The 13334-nt window shown below is 53.7% G+C and overlaps 1 protein-coding gene across 1 annotated transcript in view; it reads right to left on the reverse strand.

Annotated features, from left to right (window-relative positions):
• The window catches only part of PKP1 (plakophilin 1), a 52378-nt gene that overhangs the window by 5369 nt on the left and 33675 nt on the right, over positions 1-13334 (reverse strand). The window contains exons 4-12 of the mRNA XM_003410210.4: positions 12085-12229; positions 10725-10932; positions 9739-9916; positions 8046-8160; positions 6209-6364; positions 5109-5285; positions 2860-3013; positions 2268-2454; positions 1537-1621 (exon numbers count right to left, since the gene is read on the reverse strand). Of these exons, the coding sequence (XP_003410258.1) occupies positions 1537-1621; positions 2268-2454; positions 2860-3013; positions 5109-5285; positions 6209-6364; positions 8046-8160; positions 9739-9916; positions 10725-10932; positions 12085-12229 (1405 nt within the window). The remainder of the gene's footprint in view (positions 1-1536; positions 1622-2267; positions 2455-2859; positions 3014-5108; positions 5286-6208; positions 6365-8045; positions 8161-9738; positions 9917-10724; positions 10933-12084; positions 12230-13334) is intronic.

Raw genomic sequence — 13334 nt, forward strand, 5'->3', positions numbered from 1 at the left:
GCCTCCCACCCTGTCTCCCCTGATGTGTTGAAGGAAGAGCGGTCCTTCCTTCTGTCTCAGAGTGGGCGTCTTCCCCTCCCCTCCCCCACCTGACCAGGCCTCTCCTGATACTCTAAGACCCATCTGGTTCTCCTTTTCCTCATCCTTCATCCCCTTCACTGTCCTCTTCTCTGCCCATTCCCACTCCCACTCCTCTCACAGAGATGTTGGGATATCCTCTGCCTTTAAATAGGTCTCTTTCTACCCATTCTTTTGTCTCCTTTATTTCCAGGCCACCCTGAGGTGAGCCCCCACTTCCTCCCTTGCCCATCCACTGCCTCACCCTTGGCCGCAGGCTCCACGAGCTCCCCTAGCATTGCCAGCATGCTCTCAGAGGCTCAAGGCCTTCCCCTGGTTTCCCTCTTCCTTGCCCTCTCAGCAGCACTGGAGACTCCTGCTCTCCCTTCATTAGAGCTTTTTCTTCCCAGAAAGACTTCAGCCCCTTTCTGGCCTTCCATAGTTTCTCCTGTCTCCTGGTCCTTCTTTCTCCTCAGCCCCCAGGTGAGCATCTTCTCCATGCTTCAGCCCTTGTCCTTTGATACTTTTCCATGGACATGTGCCTCACGATGGTCTTGCCTTTTCTCCTGGCTTCTGCCATCTGCACAATGCTCCAATCTGTATCGCAGCTTCCAAGCCCCATGCCACATCCTTGTCTGGACTCCACCTAATCCTTTCAGATTAACCTTGCCGTGTCCAAACTCCTCTTTCTCCCAGTCAAAAGCATCCTCTACCCCTCCCCAAAGTGTCTATTCCTGTTAACGTAACCACAGTGCCTCCAAGCTCCATCGTCAGCCCTGCTATTCCGTTTCTTCCACCTCTTGTCCTTCATTCCATCCTTATGGCTGCCTACATCTCAGTCCAAAGAACAGCTGCTCCAAGAATGAGAAGGAATGTTCAATGGGAAGAGATTTTATAAACAAGACCTGATAGAGGACTTTGTGACTGGTTGAAGGTGTTAAGGACAGAGAGGAGCCAAGGTCACCTGGACAAGCACAGCAGCCTCTGGCGTCTCCCAGTCTGCTTTGTCTTGCACACAGGGGTAGAATTTGTCTGTTTAGGGTATTGCTTTGATCATGAAACCCTTGACTCAAACCTTCAGTTCCCTCCCTCCCAATGCCAAAGGCAAAAGTCCAAGCTCTTTAGTCTGAAATTAAAGGGGTTTTGTAATGCAGCCCAAACCCACCTTCCCAGCCAGTATACACATCAAGCCCCCAAATGAATGGCGTGTCTTCTGTCCACACTGTTTTTCAGTTTGCTCCTACAGGACCCCACCCCAGGCTGCTCACAGGTTTCCTGGATTCCCTCAGCCCTCTGTGCTGGGCATTCCTCTTAGATCCCAACGGTCACGTTCATTGTTACGCACATTTATTTCTCCAACTCCGTCTCATGTGTATCTCACCAGCTGGTCTTCCTCTCCTTCCTGATCCTTTGGGCCTTCAGTTCAGCGGAGGTGCGGGGACAGCCTAGCTAGATGGGGCGGGTGGTATGGGCTCTCACCTGTCTGAGGACAGCCTGCAGTTCCTTGCTGGACCACATGTCCGACAGGAGGAGTCGGGCAGCTTCTGCAGCCTTGGGGGAGGCACTGGGCAGGTGAGAAGTCCATTTGTGAGGCATGAGATGGAGCATTCTCTACCCTCCCACCCTCACTGCCAGCGCTTGGAGACATGGGAGACCCCAAGGGTACATGAGAGGGGAGCCCCACTGGGGTGTGGTGATCTCTGGTCACTCTACACGCTGGGCACAGCCCCACAGCCCTGCCCACCTAGAGGCACTCCGGATTCTCCTGGGGAGCTATTGGGAGGACGTGCTCTCCCACTCCTGCTCCCAGCCATTTCTCTGGGAGGATGGAACACCATGGAGCAGGACATGCCATCCCACTCCTCCCCCAGCCATTGCTCTGGGAGGACGGAGCCCCGTGGAGCAGGACAGTGCTCCCACTCAGGTGGGTCTACAGTTTCATGCCTCCGGCTGGCCCTCTGAGAACTCAGTGCTCCATAGAGTCCCCCAGCCAAGAAGTGAGCTGCCTCCATCCCCACTGTGCAGCCCTGAGGCCTGGATGCTGGACCCTTAGCTCCACAGCACTGTCAGCTTCTGGAGCTTCCATTCCATTCAAACCTCGGCAGCCCAGTCCCCACCCGGGCACTGAGTACAGCTTCCTGCTCTTCATTTGTGCCTGCTTGGCAGGGAGGAGGGCTGTGGTGTAGGGCAGGGTGAGAGAGGGTGCCTACCTGCTGCGGCACAGGTTGATGACGTTGTTGAGCATGCTGCTGGAAAAGTGCTGCTTGGCCATCTGCGGCTGGGAGGTCATCAGATTCCTCACAGTGTAGCAGGCCGAGGACAAGATGTCTTCAGAGTTGCTGGTGTTGCCAGTGTGGCTGGTGAGGAGCCTGGTCACCTCTGGGAACACTTGGTTCCCTGGCAGAAAAAAGGAGTAAAAGGCACAGGTCAGGAAGTCTGAGGGAAAGAGGGGTTGAGGGGTTTCCTCTGGGGCCACGGTCCTGGACTGCCTTTACCCAGGTTCTGAGCAAGGTATCCCACCAGGGCTCATTCCAGCTCTAACTTAGGGCCTTGAGACCCAGGTCGGACTCTGCTAACCTGCTCCCCATCCCCCGTAGGTGACCTGCCCCTTCCTACCGCCAACCTCTCTTGATCCTGCTTCCCCTCCTGGAATGCTCACCCCAGGGCACAGGTAGAGATCTAGACCTTCCAGCGGGTTCTGGAAAGTGGGGGGTCTGCTGAGGGCACCTAAAGGGGGTCTCCTTCCCCTCTAGACAGGCAGGAGAGATGAGTGGTCCTGAAGCCCGTAGAGGCGGCACTTACCCATCACTCTGTGCAGCACCGGGTGGCGGGACATGTTGCTCAGGAGGGAGGTTCCAGACCGCACCACATCAGAGTTGGCAGATTGCAGGAGGCGGGCAATCTGTGGCAAGCCCTTCTCCTTCAGCCCAATTATCTGGCTCATGGCACTGGACATCTAAGAAACAAAGATCAAGTGAGAACCTAGCCTGTGGCTTCCAGGCTTATGGAGGGCAGAAGAGGGGCAAATAATCCCTAACAAAGGCATTCTGGAACTTTTTTGTGTTGGAAGCACTGGCAGAGAGACAAAATTTTACTCAGGCAGGGAAAACTACAGACCACCAGACCAAAACACACCTCCTCCTTTCCTTACTCTGATCCCCATTTCCTGGGTGAGCCTGGAGCCCAGGTGGGTGGTGAGGGGGAAGCCGCATTTTGCTCACTTGGGGGTGACCCAGAATCAGCTTTCAGGTCCACTCACTCCTCAACCCTCTGTCTCAGCTCTGCCTCCCTTACCTCTCTCTCCCAGGAGTTTCTGCTCACATGAAACCATGCAGCTGAGGACACTTGTCAATTAAAGAAGACCTGACCATCTTCTTCCCAGAAGCATTGCGAGGGGGGTTAGAGGAGGGCATTTGCCTCTATATGCAAATCCAAGGGGGCGCCAGACCAAGCTGGTCAGCAAATCATTCTCTTACCCCTGTGGACGAGGCGGGGTGGAAACTTAGAGATTGCCCCTGGGTGCTCTTGTTACCCTCCATAAGCCTCTGCTTCTTCCAACTTGTTGCTGTTAGTTGCCATCAAGTCGATTCCTATTCATGGTGACCCCATGTGCACAGAGCACAGCTGCTCCAAAGGGTCTTCAAGGCTCTGACCTCTCAGAAGCAGATCTCTGGGTCTGCCTTCTGAGGCACCACTGGGTGCATTCACAAATCACCAACCTTTCAGCCAGTAGTCAAGCATTTCATTGTTCGTACCACCCAGGAACCCCTTCCAACTTCCCTATCTTGGTAGAATTCAATATACATGTATTGACTGCTTGGCAAGACAAAGATGGATCAGAGAAGGCCTTGGCTCACGGGGAGACATAATCCATAATCCAGTGTTGCCTGCTGGTAGATTAGCTCTTCTGGGTCTCCAAGCAACAAAGCCACCCTGGGTCTAACCTGGTCCTGGCTGGTCTGGAGTTCCCTAGGACCACCAGCCCCATACCCTCAGAGTCAGGGAAGGTCATCTTTACTCTTGGTTCACCCTTGTCCTCTTGGTGCCCAGTTCCCTCGTTCTAAGTAAAGATGAAGAATAGCTCCCACATAAACCCTTCTTGGTTCTCCTATGGCTCTGCCCCATACCATCATGCCCTCTGAACTATACTTGATATCAAAATCTATATTGATTCTGCCACATCTTTCTCTAGACCTGCCTATGCCCCAAACCCTATACTTCCATCCCAGCCAGTTCAACATATAGGAGGCTTCCTGTTAGGAACTGAATTGTGCCCCCCTCAAAATATGTGTTGGAATCCTAAACCCTATAACTGTGGACATGACCCTGTTTGGAAATAGGGATTTCTTTTTTATGTGAATGAGGCCATATCAGTGTAGGGTGTGTCCTAAACCTAATCACTTCTGAGTTATAAAGGGGAGACTAGACACAGATGCATGCAGGCACAGGGTCAAGACTGACACAATCTGAGGACTAGAGGTAGATGCATCTATAAGTCCGGGAACACCAGGGATTGATGGGAGTTACTAGAAGCTGAAATAGACAAAGAAGGACCTCCCTCTAGAGTCACGCCCTGAATTCTGACTGCTAGCCTCCTGAGTGGCGAGAAGATACACTTCTGTTCTTTAAAGCCCCCCACGTATGGTATTTCTGTTACAGCAGGACTAGGTAATTAAGGCACTCTGCCTGACACAAACGCACCCTCCATCCCAGTCCCCAGCCCCAGGCACAGGGCCCAAGAGGGCCAGTGGGCATTGTACTTCAGCAGGGTCCTGAGGCAAAGGGGATTCTGTGGGCACAGACAGTCCACGGAGTGGGTCCTCCCACTATACACCCCTGTGAGTTCCTAAAGGGCAGAGATATTTCTGCTCCATCATTATTTCCCCAATGCCTAGCCCAGAGCCTCGCCTAGTCCGGGGCTCTACACAGGTTTGCAGAATGAAGCTCTGAAGCCCAAATGCGTTTCATGAGAAAAGCCAGAAACAGAGCTTGGCCCGTGACCGTGGCCGCAGGAGTGGGGAGAGGAGCATGGGAAGGAGGGCCCCTCCTACCAGCCCCTTGCTGGCAGTTAGGTTTTGCAGGGCACCGGCGCAGGCCTCCAGGGTGGCATCCTTCTTGCTCTTGCCCATGAGGTTCAGGTAGGTACGAATGGCATCTGAGTGGTATAGCCAGTTGCAGCCCTTGGGGTTGGTCTCTTCCTCAGGAAGGGGGCAGTCATAGTTGTTGTTCTGGGGACAAAAAGCAGGTCAACAGGGATCCCCATGAGAAGGCCCAACCCAAGTATTCTGCCTTCCCCTCCTCAACCCCGGGGTGGTGGTTCCTGGACAGGAGGGAGTAGGGAAGAGCCTCCCGGCTGGAGAATGGCCACCGAGGCAGGGAGCCTAGTGAGAGCCCTGCTGCATCCCCCTCCTCTGTGCACTGCGGCAGCTCTGTGGGACAAGGGAGCAGCCATGGTCCTCAGGACTGTGTCCAAGGGAGGCAGAGAGCACCGCTGGTATCTCAGGCAGTGTGGTCCCGGGCAGCCTCTGTCCAAACCTTCCAGCTGGGAGAGGCTGCTTGGGGGTCTCACACCATGATGTTTCTCCCCTCCCAGAGTCAGACCCTGAGCTCGATCCTCCCTGGGCCAACAGGGGTGGTCCAGGGGCTGCCTTCCACAGGTGCACCCAGCACGTTCCCCCCAGTAGAGGAAGCCTGATCCTCCCTCCACAGCGCCCTTCTGCTTCTGGGGAAGCCTGGGAGAGCTCAGGTGTCATCTGCAAGGCAGGCCATAGGAACCAAAGCTGGAGAAGGGTTAAAGTTCTGGCTATCCCTGAATTCTTGAGGGGTGAGGGAGAAGACAGGGGAAGGCTTTACCTATTACACAGTAAGGGAGACTGAGGCCTTCCAACACAGAGCTGACGCTTTTGACCTTGGGGTGGTCTGTGCTCCTACAATCCCAAGAACACAGATCCCTTCTGTATGCAAGATGGCCGTGCCCTCTACCCAGCTCCCTGGAGTACAGATGATCCCAAGGCCAAGGCCTTGGGATGGGCGTGTCCCCTAGGGCTGCTTTCAGGCTCCGGGAGGGCAGAGGAAAGGTGGAAGAGGCAGTGGTGCTTGGTGGGGTGCTTGGTGGGGCCCAGGCCCTGGCTGTGCAGAAGGACAGGCTCACCATCATCTTGTCGCTCTTGTTGCTGAAGCAGCCAGTAGAGGACTTCTCCACGTAGGTGTTGCGGGCGTTGTAGTCCAGCTGGCGGTAGCGGGTGGGCACCTCCGCATCCAGGCGGTAGGAGAGGTTGTGCAGGATACACATACAGTTCTCCACGGACTGGGCACGAGCAGAAGCACAGCGCTTCAGTCTCTGCCCAGCCCTGCAGGGGCTCCCCAGCTCACTCCCTCCCCGAACCAACACTTCAATCTGCAGGTGGAGCAGGTGAGCATGGGACACCCAGCCCACACTCAGTCTGAAAACACCTCCCAGTGACCCTTCCCGGCCGAGGTTTGAATCTCGGCTGCATCATTTCCTGCCTGTGTGACTTTGAAAGGTGACTTGCTTCACCTTTCTAGGCCTCAGTTTCCTCAGCTGTCAAATGGGACTAAAACCACCTATTTCACTGGGCTATCGGGAGGATTATATGTGAGAAGCACTTGCCATGGGGCACACAGCACACAGAAGGACTCGCCAGACAGTGGCTACTGTTACCGCTGCTACGGACCGCGTGCCGACAGGCTGACTGCGAGGCTAAAGAACTCACCCTCCCTCCTGGCACAAACTCCTTCGGCACCCCCAGTATCTTCTGGGTTCAGAAGCCATGCAGTTGCACTTTCCTACCATTCCCTCTGCGTGGCCAGCCCTCGGCTGCCAATATCAAGAGCGCTAGCCCATCCCAAGTTCACACAGAGACGTGGGACCCAGTAATTCACAAGAACAGCTGGTTGCAGATCTGCCATTTTCCTTTGGTCAGCCTCACAGGCTGAGGCTTGAGGGCAGCAGATTTATTCTTCTAAGAAGGTTTGGCCACTGCTGAGTTTTGAGGGAATCTGACTTCCAGGGCCCTAGGTTACACAGGTGTGGCAGGTATTCCACACATGGCAGAAAAGTGGTTGCACCCCGGGACCACGCCGAGCAACCAAGTGACACGGCCCTTCCCTGAGGCCCTGTTCTTGCTCCCAGCGAAGGGAGCAGAGGAAAAAATTTCTCCAGAGGGACACTGTGCTCAGGGCCTGTGAGCCCATGGCGCCCAGCCACTCCTAAAAGTCCCACTCCTGGTCACTGTCCTGGCATGGTGGGAATACCGTAGCTTTCAGTTTCTCCTCACTGCACGGTCTTTCTTTTAGTTTGTTTGTGCCATTGTGTCCAAAACTCCAAAGTGAGCAGAACAAGGGCTCTGGCACGGCTCTTTGAGAGGCAGTGGGAATATAGCAGTTGTGTCAGGAGGACATGCGGGGGCTGCCTTTCCGCTCCAGCATGGATTCCCCGGGGCTCACCACCACTAGTAGCAGCGGCAGCACTGAGAACCTGCTCTGTGCCAGACGCCCCCCTATGTGTTTGCTTAAGTAACCAATCAAACCCTTACAACAACCCATAAGGCAGCCATTACTGTGATCATCTCCATTTGAGGAAGAGTACACAGGCCGATAGAGAGATTATGTGTCTAGGTGAGGGACAGAGGACGGTCACTGGGGCAGGCTGGCTGCAGCGTCTGTACCACTGATCACTACCGTGGTGGCAGTGGGAAGGGTCAGAGCACTCTGCACCCAGATGTCCCCTCCACTCTGTCCCAGTCTTTGTGCTCCTGTCTGTCACCTGGCCGTACCTCAAAGGTACCCAGAAAGTGCAGGCCTGACTCGTGGAGTCTGAGAGAGAAAAATATCAGGACCTGGAGTCCAAGGAGCTGCCCTCACTATTGGAGGCAAGGCCCTGGACCTTGGAACTTGGGCAAAGAGGAGGGCTAAGGTTGGAGCTGGGGCTGGTGTTGTCGGGTGCCACCAGGGGGCCGGTCTCTCACCTTGTCATCACAGCGGCTGGCTGCCACACAGTTCTGGACATAGGCCACTAGGGAGTCAATGAGCCCCGGGTAGTTTCGCATGGTCTGGCGGCCTGCATCTGCCGAGCTCAGGTTCCTGTGAGAGAGCAGAGAGAAGGAGGATGTGGGAAGGATGGGAGTGAGGGCAGAGAGGGTGGGGAGAGGAGGGGGGCACAGGGGGCAGAGAACAGACAGGCAGAGAGGATGGATGGAGGTTGTGGTAGGAGGAGGAGAGGAAAGAGAAAAGGAAGGAAAAGGGAAAAAGAAATTAGGAAGAAGGAAGGAAAGAAAAATTGTTTAGCTTAATTTTGTCCAGTAATGGGGGAGGCTGAGATGGGGTCCTGTTTGAACCCAGTTCTTTTCTGCCCTTTTTTCTGGGTGGTCCCTGGGTGGTGCAAAAGGTTTACATGGTTGACTGCTAACCAAAAAGTTGGAGGTTCAACTCTACCCAGAGGCACTTTGGAAAAACCAGCCACTGAAAACACTATGGAGCACAGTTCCACACCAACACGCAAAGGAAACTGGTTACCGGTTCTGCCCACTCATTCTCCAGCCTGTGACTTTATGACTGCCCATGCCTCTGCTGCAGCTGGCGCCCAAGGCACACATCTGCCACTAGTGGTGCTTGTGAGCATGGCTGGAAGCTTCTGTCTCTGAGGTGGGAAGAAGCCCGGTGGGTGCTGGGACCAGGTGCTCAATGGGGAATGGAGGAAGGCAGGGCTGGGCTGGGGATGAGATGCACCTCCCACCAAAGCTGTGCTCATCTCCCACCAGCAGGCTCCTTCCCAAGCAATTGGGGCCCATCTGCCTGGTGCAGGTGGAGCGTGGCTGCTGTTCCTCCCACAGTTCTGCAGCCCCATAAAGTCTCTAATTACACAGGCTTTTCATCTCTCAGCCTCCCTGCTCCCTGGAGGCTCCTGTTGGAGGCTGGTGGGGAGGCTTTAAGGAGAAGTACAAGTTGAGGAACAGAAATGTGTGCTAACTGTAGCCCCCAGTCTGGGGGGCTCTCAGGAGTTGGGGACAACAAAGTCTACTAGAGCATGGGGTGACCCTAAAGGGATTCTGCTTTACTGCTCCACTCCCCCTATGCCTCACCCCCATACCAGCACCCACCCTACCCCTGTGCCACCCCCAACTTCACCTTAGCTGCTAGAAGAAGCACACCAAGATTCCTGCCTTCAATAGCCCCCCAGGGACTTGCCACACCCTGGTGCGAAACTTGGGAAACTTTGAACAAAGAAGCACCATCTTCATATCAACCAAGATGGCAAGTGGATTTAGCACGACAGCCAGGAAGTGACTTGTTAGCTGCTGATCAGTAGACTTTTGGCTAAAAGAAGGCTCTTCAAGATAGTTTGAGAAATGCATTTTTTCAGGGGTAGAGGAGGGGGAAATGGTTGAACCACTGTGAATCTGCAGAGCCAGGCTTTTCCACAACTGGATTCCTAACTACTGTCACCTGTCCCCTTCAATGGTGGTCCCAGGGTCCTCAGCCTTAACATATTCAGGGAAGTTAGGAATGCCTGGAATCCCTGTGTCTGCAAGCCTGCCTGGAGGACCAGCACCTGGTTATAGGTTATGTTCTCTGGCCCGGTGGAATGTTGGCTGTAAGGGGGCTGCCTGGTGAAGGGCCTAAGGCTGGGGCAGCAAGACCCTGTTTGCACTCTTCTCTCACCTCAAGCAGCCGGTGGCATTGAAGAAGACCTCAGGGTCCACCAGCTCCCGGGACATGTTGCTGTTGCCATCACACCAGCCAGAGAAGGGGACAATGACACGGTCGGCCAGGACTGGCAGGGCATCGGCAATGAGCTCCTGCTTCAGCTCGTCGGTGGAAGACAGGTTCCAGAGCAATCCTGGGGGTTGATGACAGTCAATCCAACATGTGTCATCTTCAGGAAGGCCCCAGGGACCACAGTACCACCCCCAGCCTGGGCCCTACTGAGACGTCACCATCCAGGTAGGCCTGGTCTACCAAGCCCAGTTGTTTCATCAGCCTGTTTTCTCAACATCCCAATCAGACTGCAGGCTCTTTCAGAGCAGGGAGCGTCTTAGAGTTCTCTACCTAGGTCACAATTATAACGTGGAGGTGATCAAAGGACATTTGATGGATGGTTTTACGATACATTTTAGCATTCAGAATCTTCTAAAATGTTCTTTATTTTCCACCTGAAAGTTATTCCAGGAGTAACTTATCATTTGTTACTCTCTACATGGCCTCATCTTCCCAGTCCAATTTGAGGCCCTCATAGTGACTTCTATCTCTTATATTCCCCACTCCACTCACTTAGCCTGTTTCTGGGACAGAGGGTAGGTGCTTAAGACCTATTGCCTCCTGCCCCCTTCTCCTTCTTTTCTCCACATCACTTGCCAACCCCAGAGTCTGCTGAATATAGACCCTGCCTGGACATCAGCCCTCCTCTTCTTGCCCTCTATCCTCAAAAAGACCTCGACCTCTATGGGTATGCATGCCACCCAGAGTCAGCACCTGCACTCATTAATCAGGCCAAGGCCAGTGCCACTGGCCTCCCAGGATGTTAGCTTGAGCCTAGATCTACATAGCTGTGCCGTGCTCAGCCCTGAGGACAGCCCACACCAGCTTGAGGCCCAGCCAGCGGTCCTGCCCAGCTCCCACTGTGGCTGGCTGTGGCTGGGTCTCCCTACCGGTCAGTTGTTTCTGGATCTCGGTGCTCCCGGTTCTCCTCAGGAGGTTGACGGCCTCACGAATCCCATTCTGCCTGCGGGTCTCCAGCTTGTTGGTGTTGTTCCTGAACACCAGGTTGCGCAGGGCCCCGGCTGCAGCCTGCTGGACGTTCTGGTTGGGGCTGCGGAGGAGGTCCACCAGCTTGCAGATGCCTCCCAACTGATAGACCTGCCAGAACAGGGTCGCCACGTTGCCCGGTCAAGGGAGGTTAAGTTACTCTAATAATTTTCTACTCGAAGCAGATTTTTTTTGTCAGACCAAAAAATATCTACTTTCAGTTCAGAAACATCCAAGTCAACCAAAATAAATAGCACTGTGAAGTAGGGGTGACTGACTCTGACCAGAAGCTAGAAGGCATGGGTTCTGATCCCACCTCCACCACATCTAAGCTGGGGGACCCTCAGAAAGTCCCTTTCTACCCTGAACCCCATTTTCCTCCTCTGGAGTACAGTGGTGAGGATCAGATGAGAAAGTGGACATAAATAGTCATTAAAATTCTAAAGCAAAACACAGACATAAGGGAGACCCTCCCAAGAAACTCTTTCTCCTAGTAGTCCTAGTAGCTCAACTAGCCTTGGACTCTCTAGGAAACGCATCTATAACACTACAGCACTGGACTGAATGGCAGAGTCCTGTGGGTGTCCTCCCTGTGAGCCAAATTTGAGAGGCGGGGAAAAGCCATGTTTCCACCAAAGACATCTGATGAGAGAAGCGCTCAAGATGTGGTGATATGGACAGAAGGAGAGAACGAGAGGGAGAGAGAGGGAGGGAGAGAAAGAGAAGGAGCGAGAGATAAAGGGGGGGGAGGGAGAGAGAGATAAAAGGGGGGGAGGGAGAGAGAGAAACAGAAAGGGAGAGAGAGAGGGACAGGGAGCGAAGGAGAGACAGAGACGGGGGGAGAAGAAGAGAAAGAGATGGGGGAGAGAGAGGGAGAGACAGAAAAAGAGAGAGAGGGACAGGAAAAGAGAGGAAGGCGGATGGGGAGGAAGGAGCAGAGAGTCCTGTTCTTCAGTGGAGTTTGAGAAAGGGGGTTTCTGCTGAACTCATGGCTGTCACTGAAATCATGTCCAATGGGGGAAGCACACCTGGCTCCACATCTGTGGGGCAGTGTCCACTCAAGCAGAGGCCTCTGCTCTGCATGGAGGATTAAGATGCCCAGCTTTGATCTTGGGCAATGCGAAGCACACTCCTCACCTGGCAACGGGGTGGGGTGAGAAGGAGCCAACTGCAAAGGTTCCCATCCATCTCTAAATGCAGGGCTAGGCTGACACCATCAGACCCTGCCCAGGCCTACTGGGGATGAAAGTGGTAGCCAGTTACCTGTCGTTTGGCAGATTCATCCTGGAAGCAGGTGTGCTGGATGTAATAGGCCCCAATTGCCTGGTACTTCTCATCCTGGGAGCTCAGGTACTGCACAGCCTTGGGGATGGTCAGCCCACTGCACTCAATGTCCTCACTGCAGATCCTGAGAAGAACAGGGCAGTGGAAGTGGGTTACACAGGGTAGGCTGGGGTCCCTGATGTGAGGCTCAGAGATTCTCCTTGTACATGTAAGTGCCACAGTCTCATGTGCTCTCCTGAGAGTAGAACAAAGCAGCCCCAGGCCCATTTGGAGAACAACCCTGTGGAACAGCTCCTCCAGAGGAGGGAAAAGTTATCTGTGGGTTACGGGTTAACACCTAAGCAAGTGAGTTACCTTTGCACCAAGAAAAAACTGTGGTATTCACTGAGGGGAAGCTCTCCACCCTCCCTGCCATCTTTCATATTTGTGCCTAGGATTGGGAAAATGGAAGACAATGGGTGTGAGCCCATCCATCTGTCTACCTATCCATCCATCCACCACCCACCCACCTACTCATCCATCCATCCATCCATCCATCCACTCACCCATTCTCAAGTCTATCTGACTCTTCTTACACAAAATTTCTCACACCCAATCCTTTCTTCCCATTCTTTCAGCCACCACCTTCCTACTGACCATGGTCAATCTTGTGGATACTGGCTCTATTCTCCAAGCTCCCCCATCCAATATTTACACCTTTTTACCAGACTACCAGTCCTAGAACCCTCTTCACTTTGTGTGGTTCCAAAGCTCAGAAACCATCAGTGACTTCCCAATGCTGCAGGTTCAAGTTCAAACTGCTTAGACTGATATTCAAGGACATGTATTATTTTGAACCATATTAAATAGCCAATAGTCAACATTTTTTTAACCACATAACAAGAAATTATATATGTTTCAACCTAGTACTCAGGCTTCCCTGTGTCCACTTGCATACTTCCCAGCCCCCAACAAGGATCCACTCCAGCAAGACTGTCTCTTCACTATACCCTGATTAGGTCTCAGCATAGCTGTGTCTAGAATGTATCCCCTTCCCCTCCCTGCCCATGTGACCCTAATCATGCTATAAGGCCCTGCTGAAGTCCCACCTCCTCTGTGAAGCCTTCCCAGGGAAGTGAAACCTCTCATCCAGGAGCCCTTCTGGCCCCCATGGTGCTTATTCACTGGCTGCCTTTTTGCTTGTCTGTGTCTTGGTTTCCAATAGAGACTGAGGGTTCTCTGAGGGCAGG

This window comes from Loxodonta africana, chromosome 20, assembly GCF_030014295.1.
Source record: "Loxodonta africana isolate mLoxAfr1 chromosome 20, mLoxAfr1.hap2, whole genome shotgun sequence".
Taxonomy (NCBI): domain Eukaryota; kingdom Metazoa; phylum Chordata; class Mammalia; order Proboscidea; family Elephantidae; genus Loxodonta; species Loxodonta africana.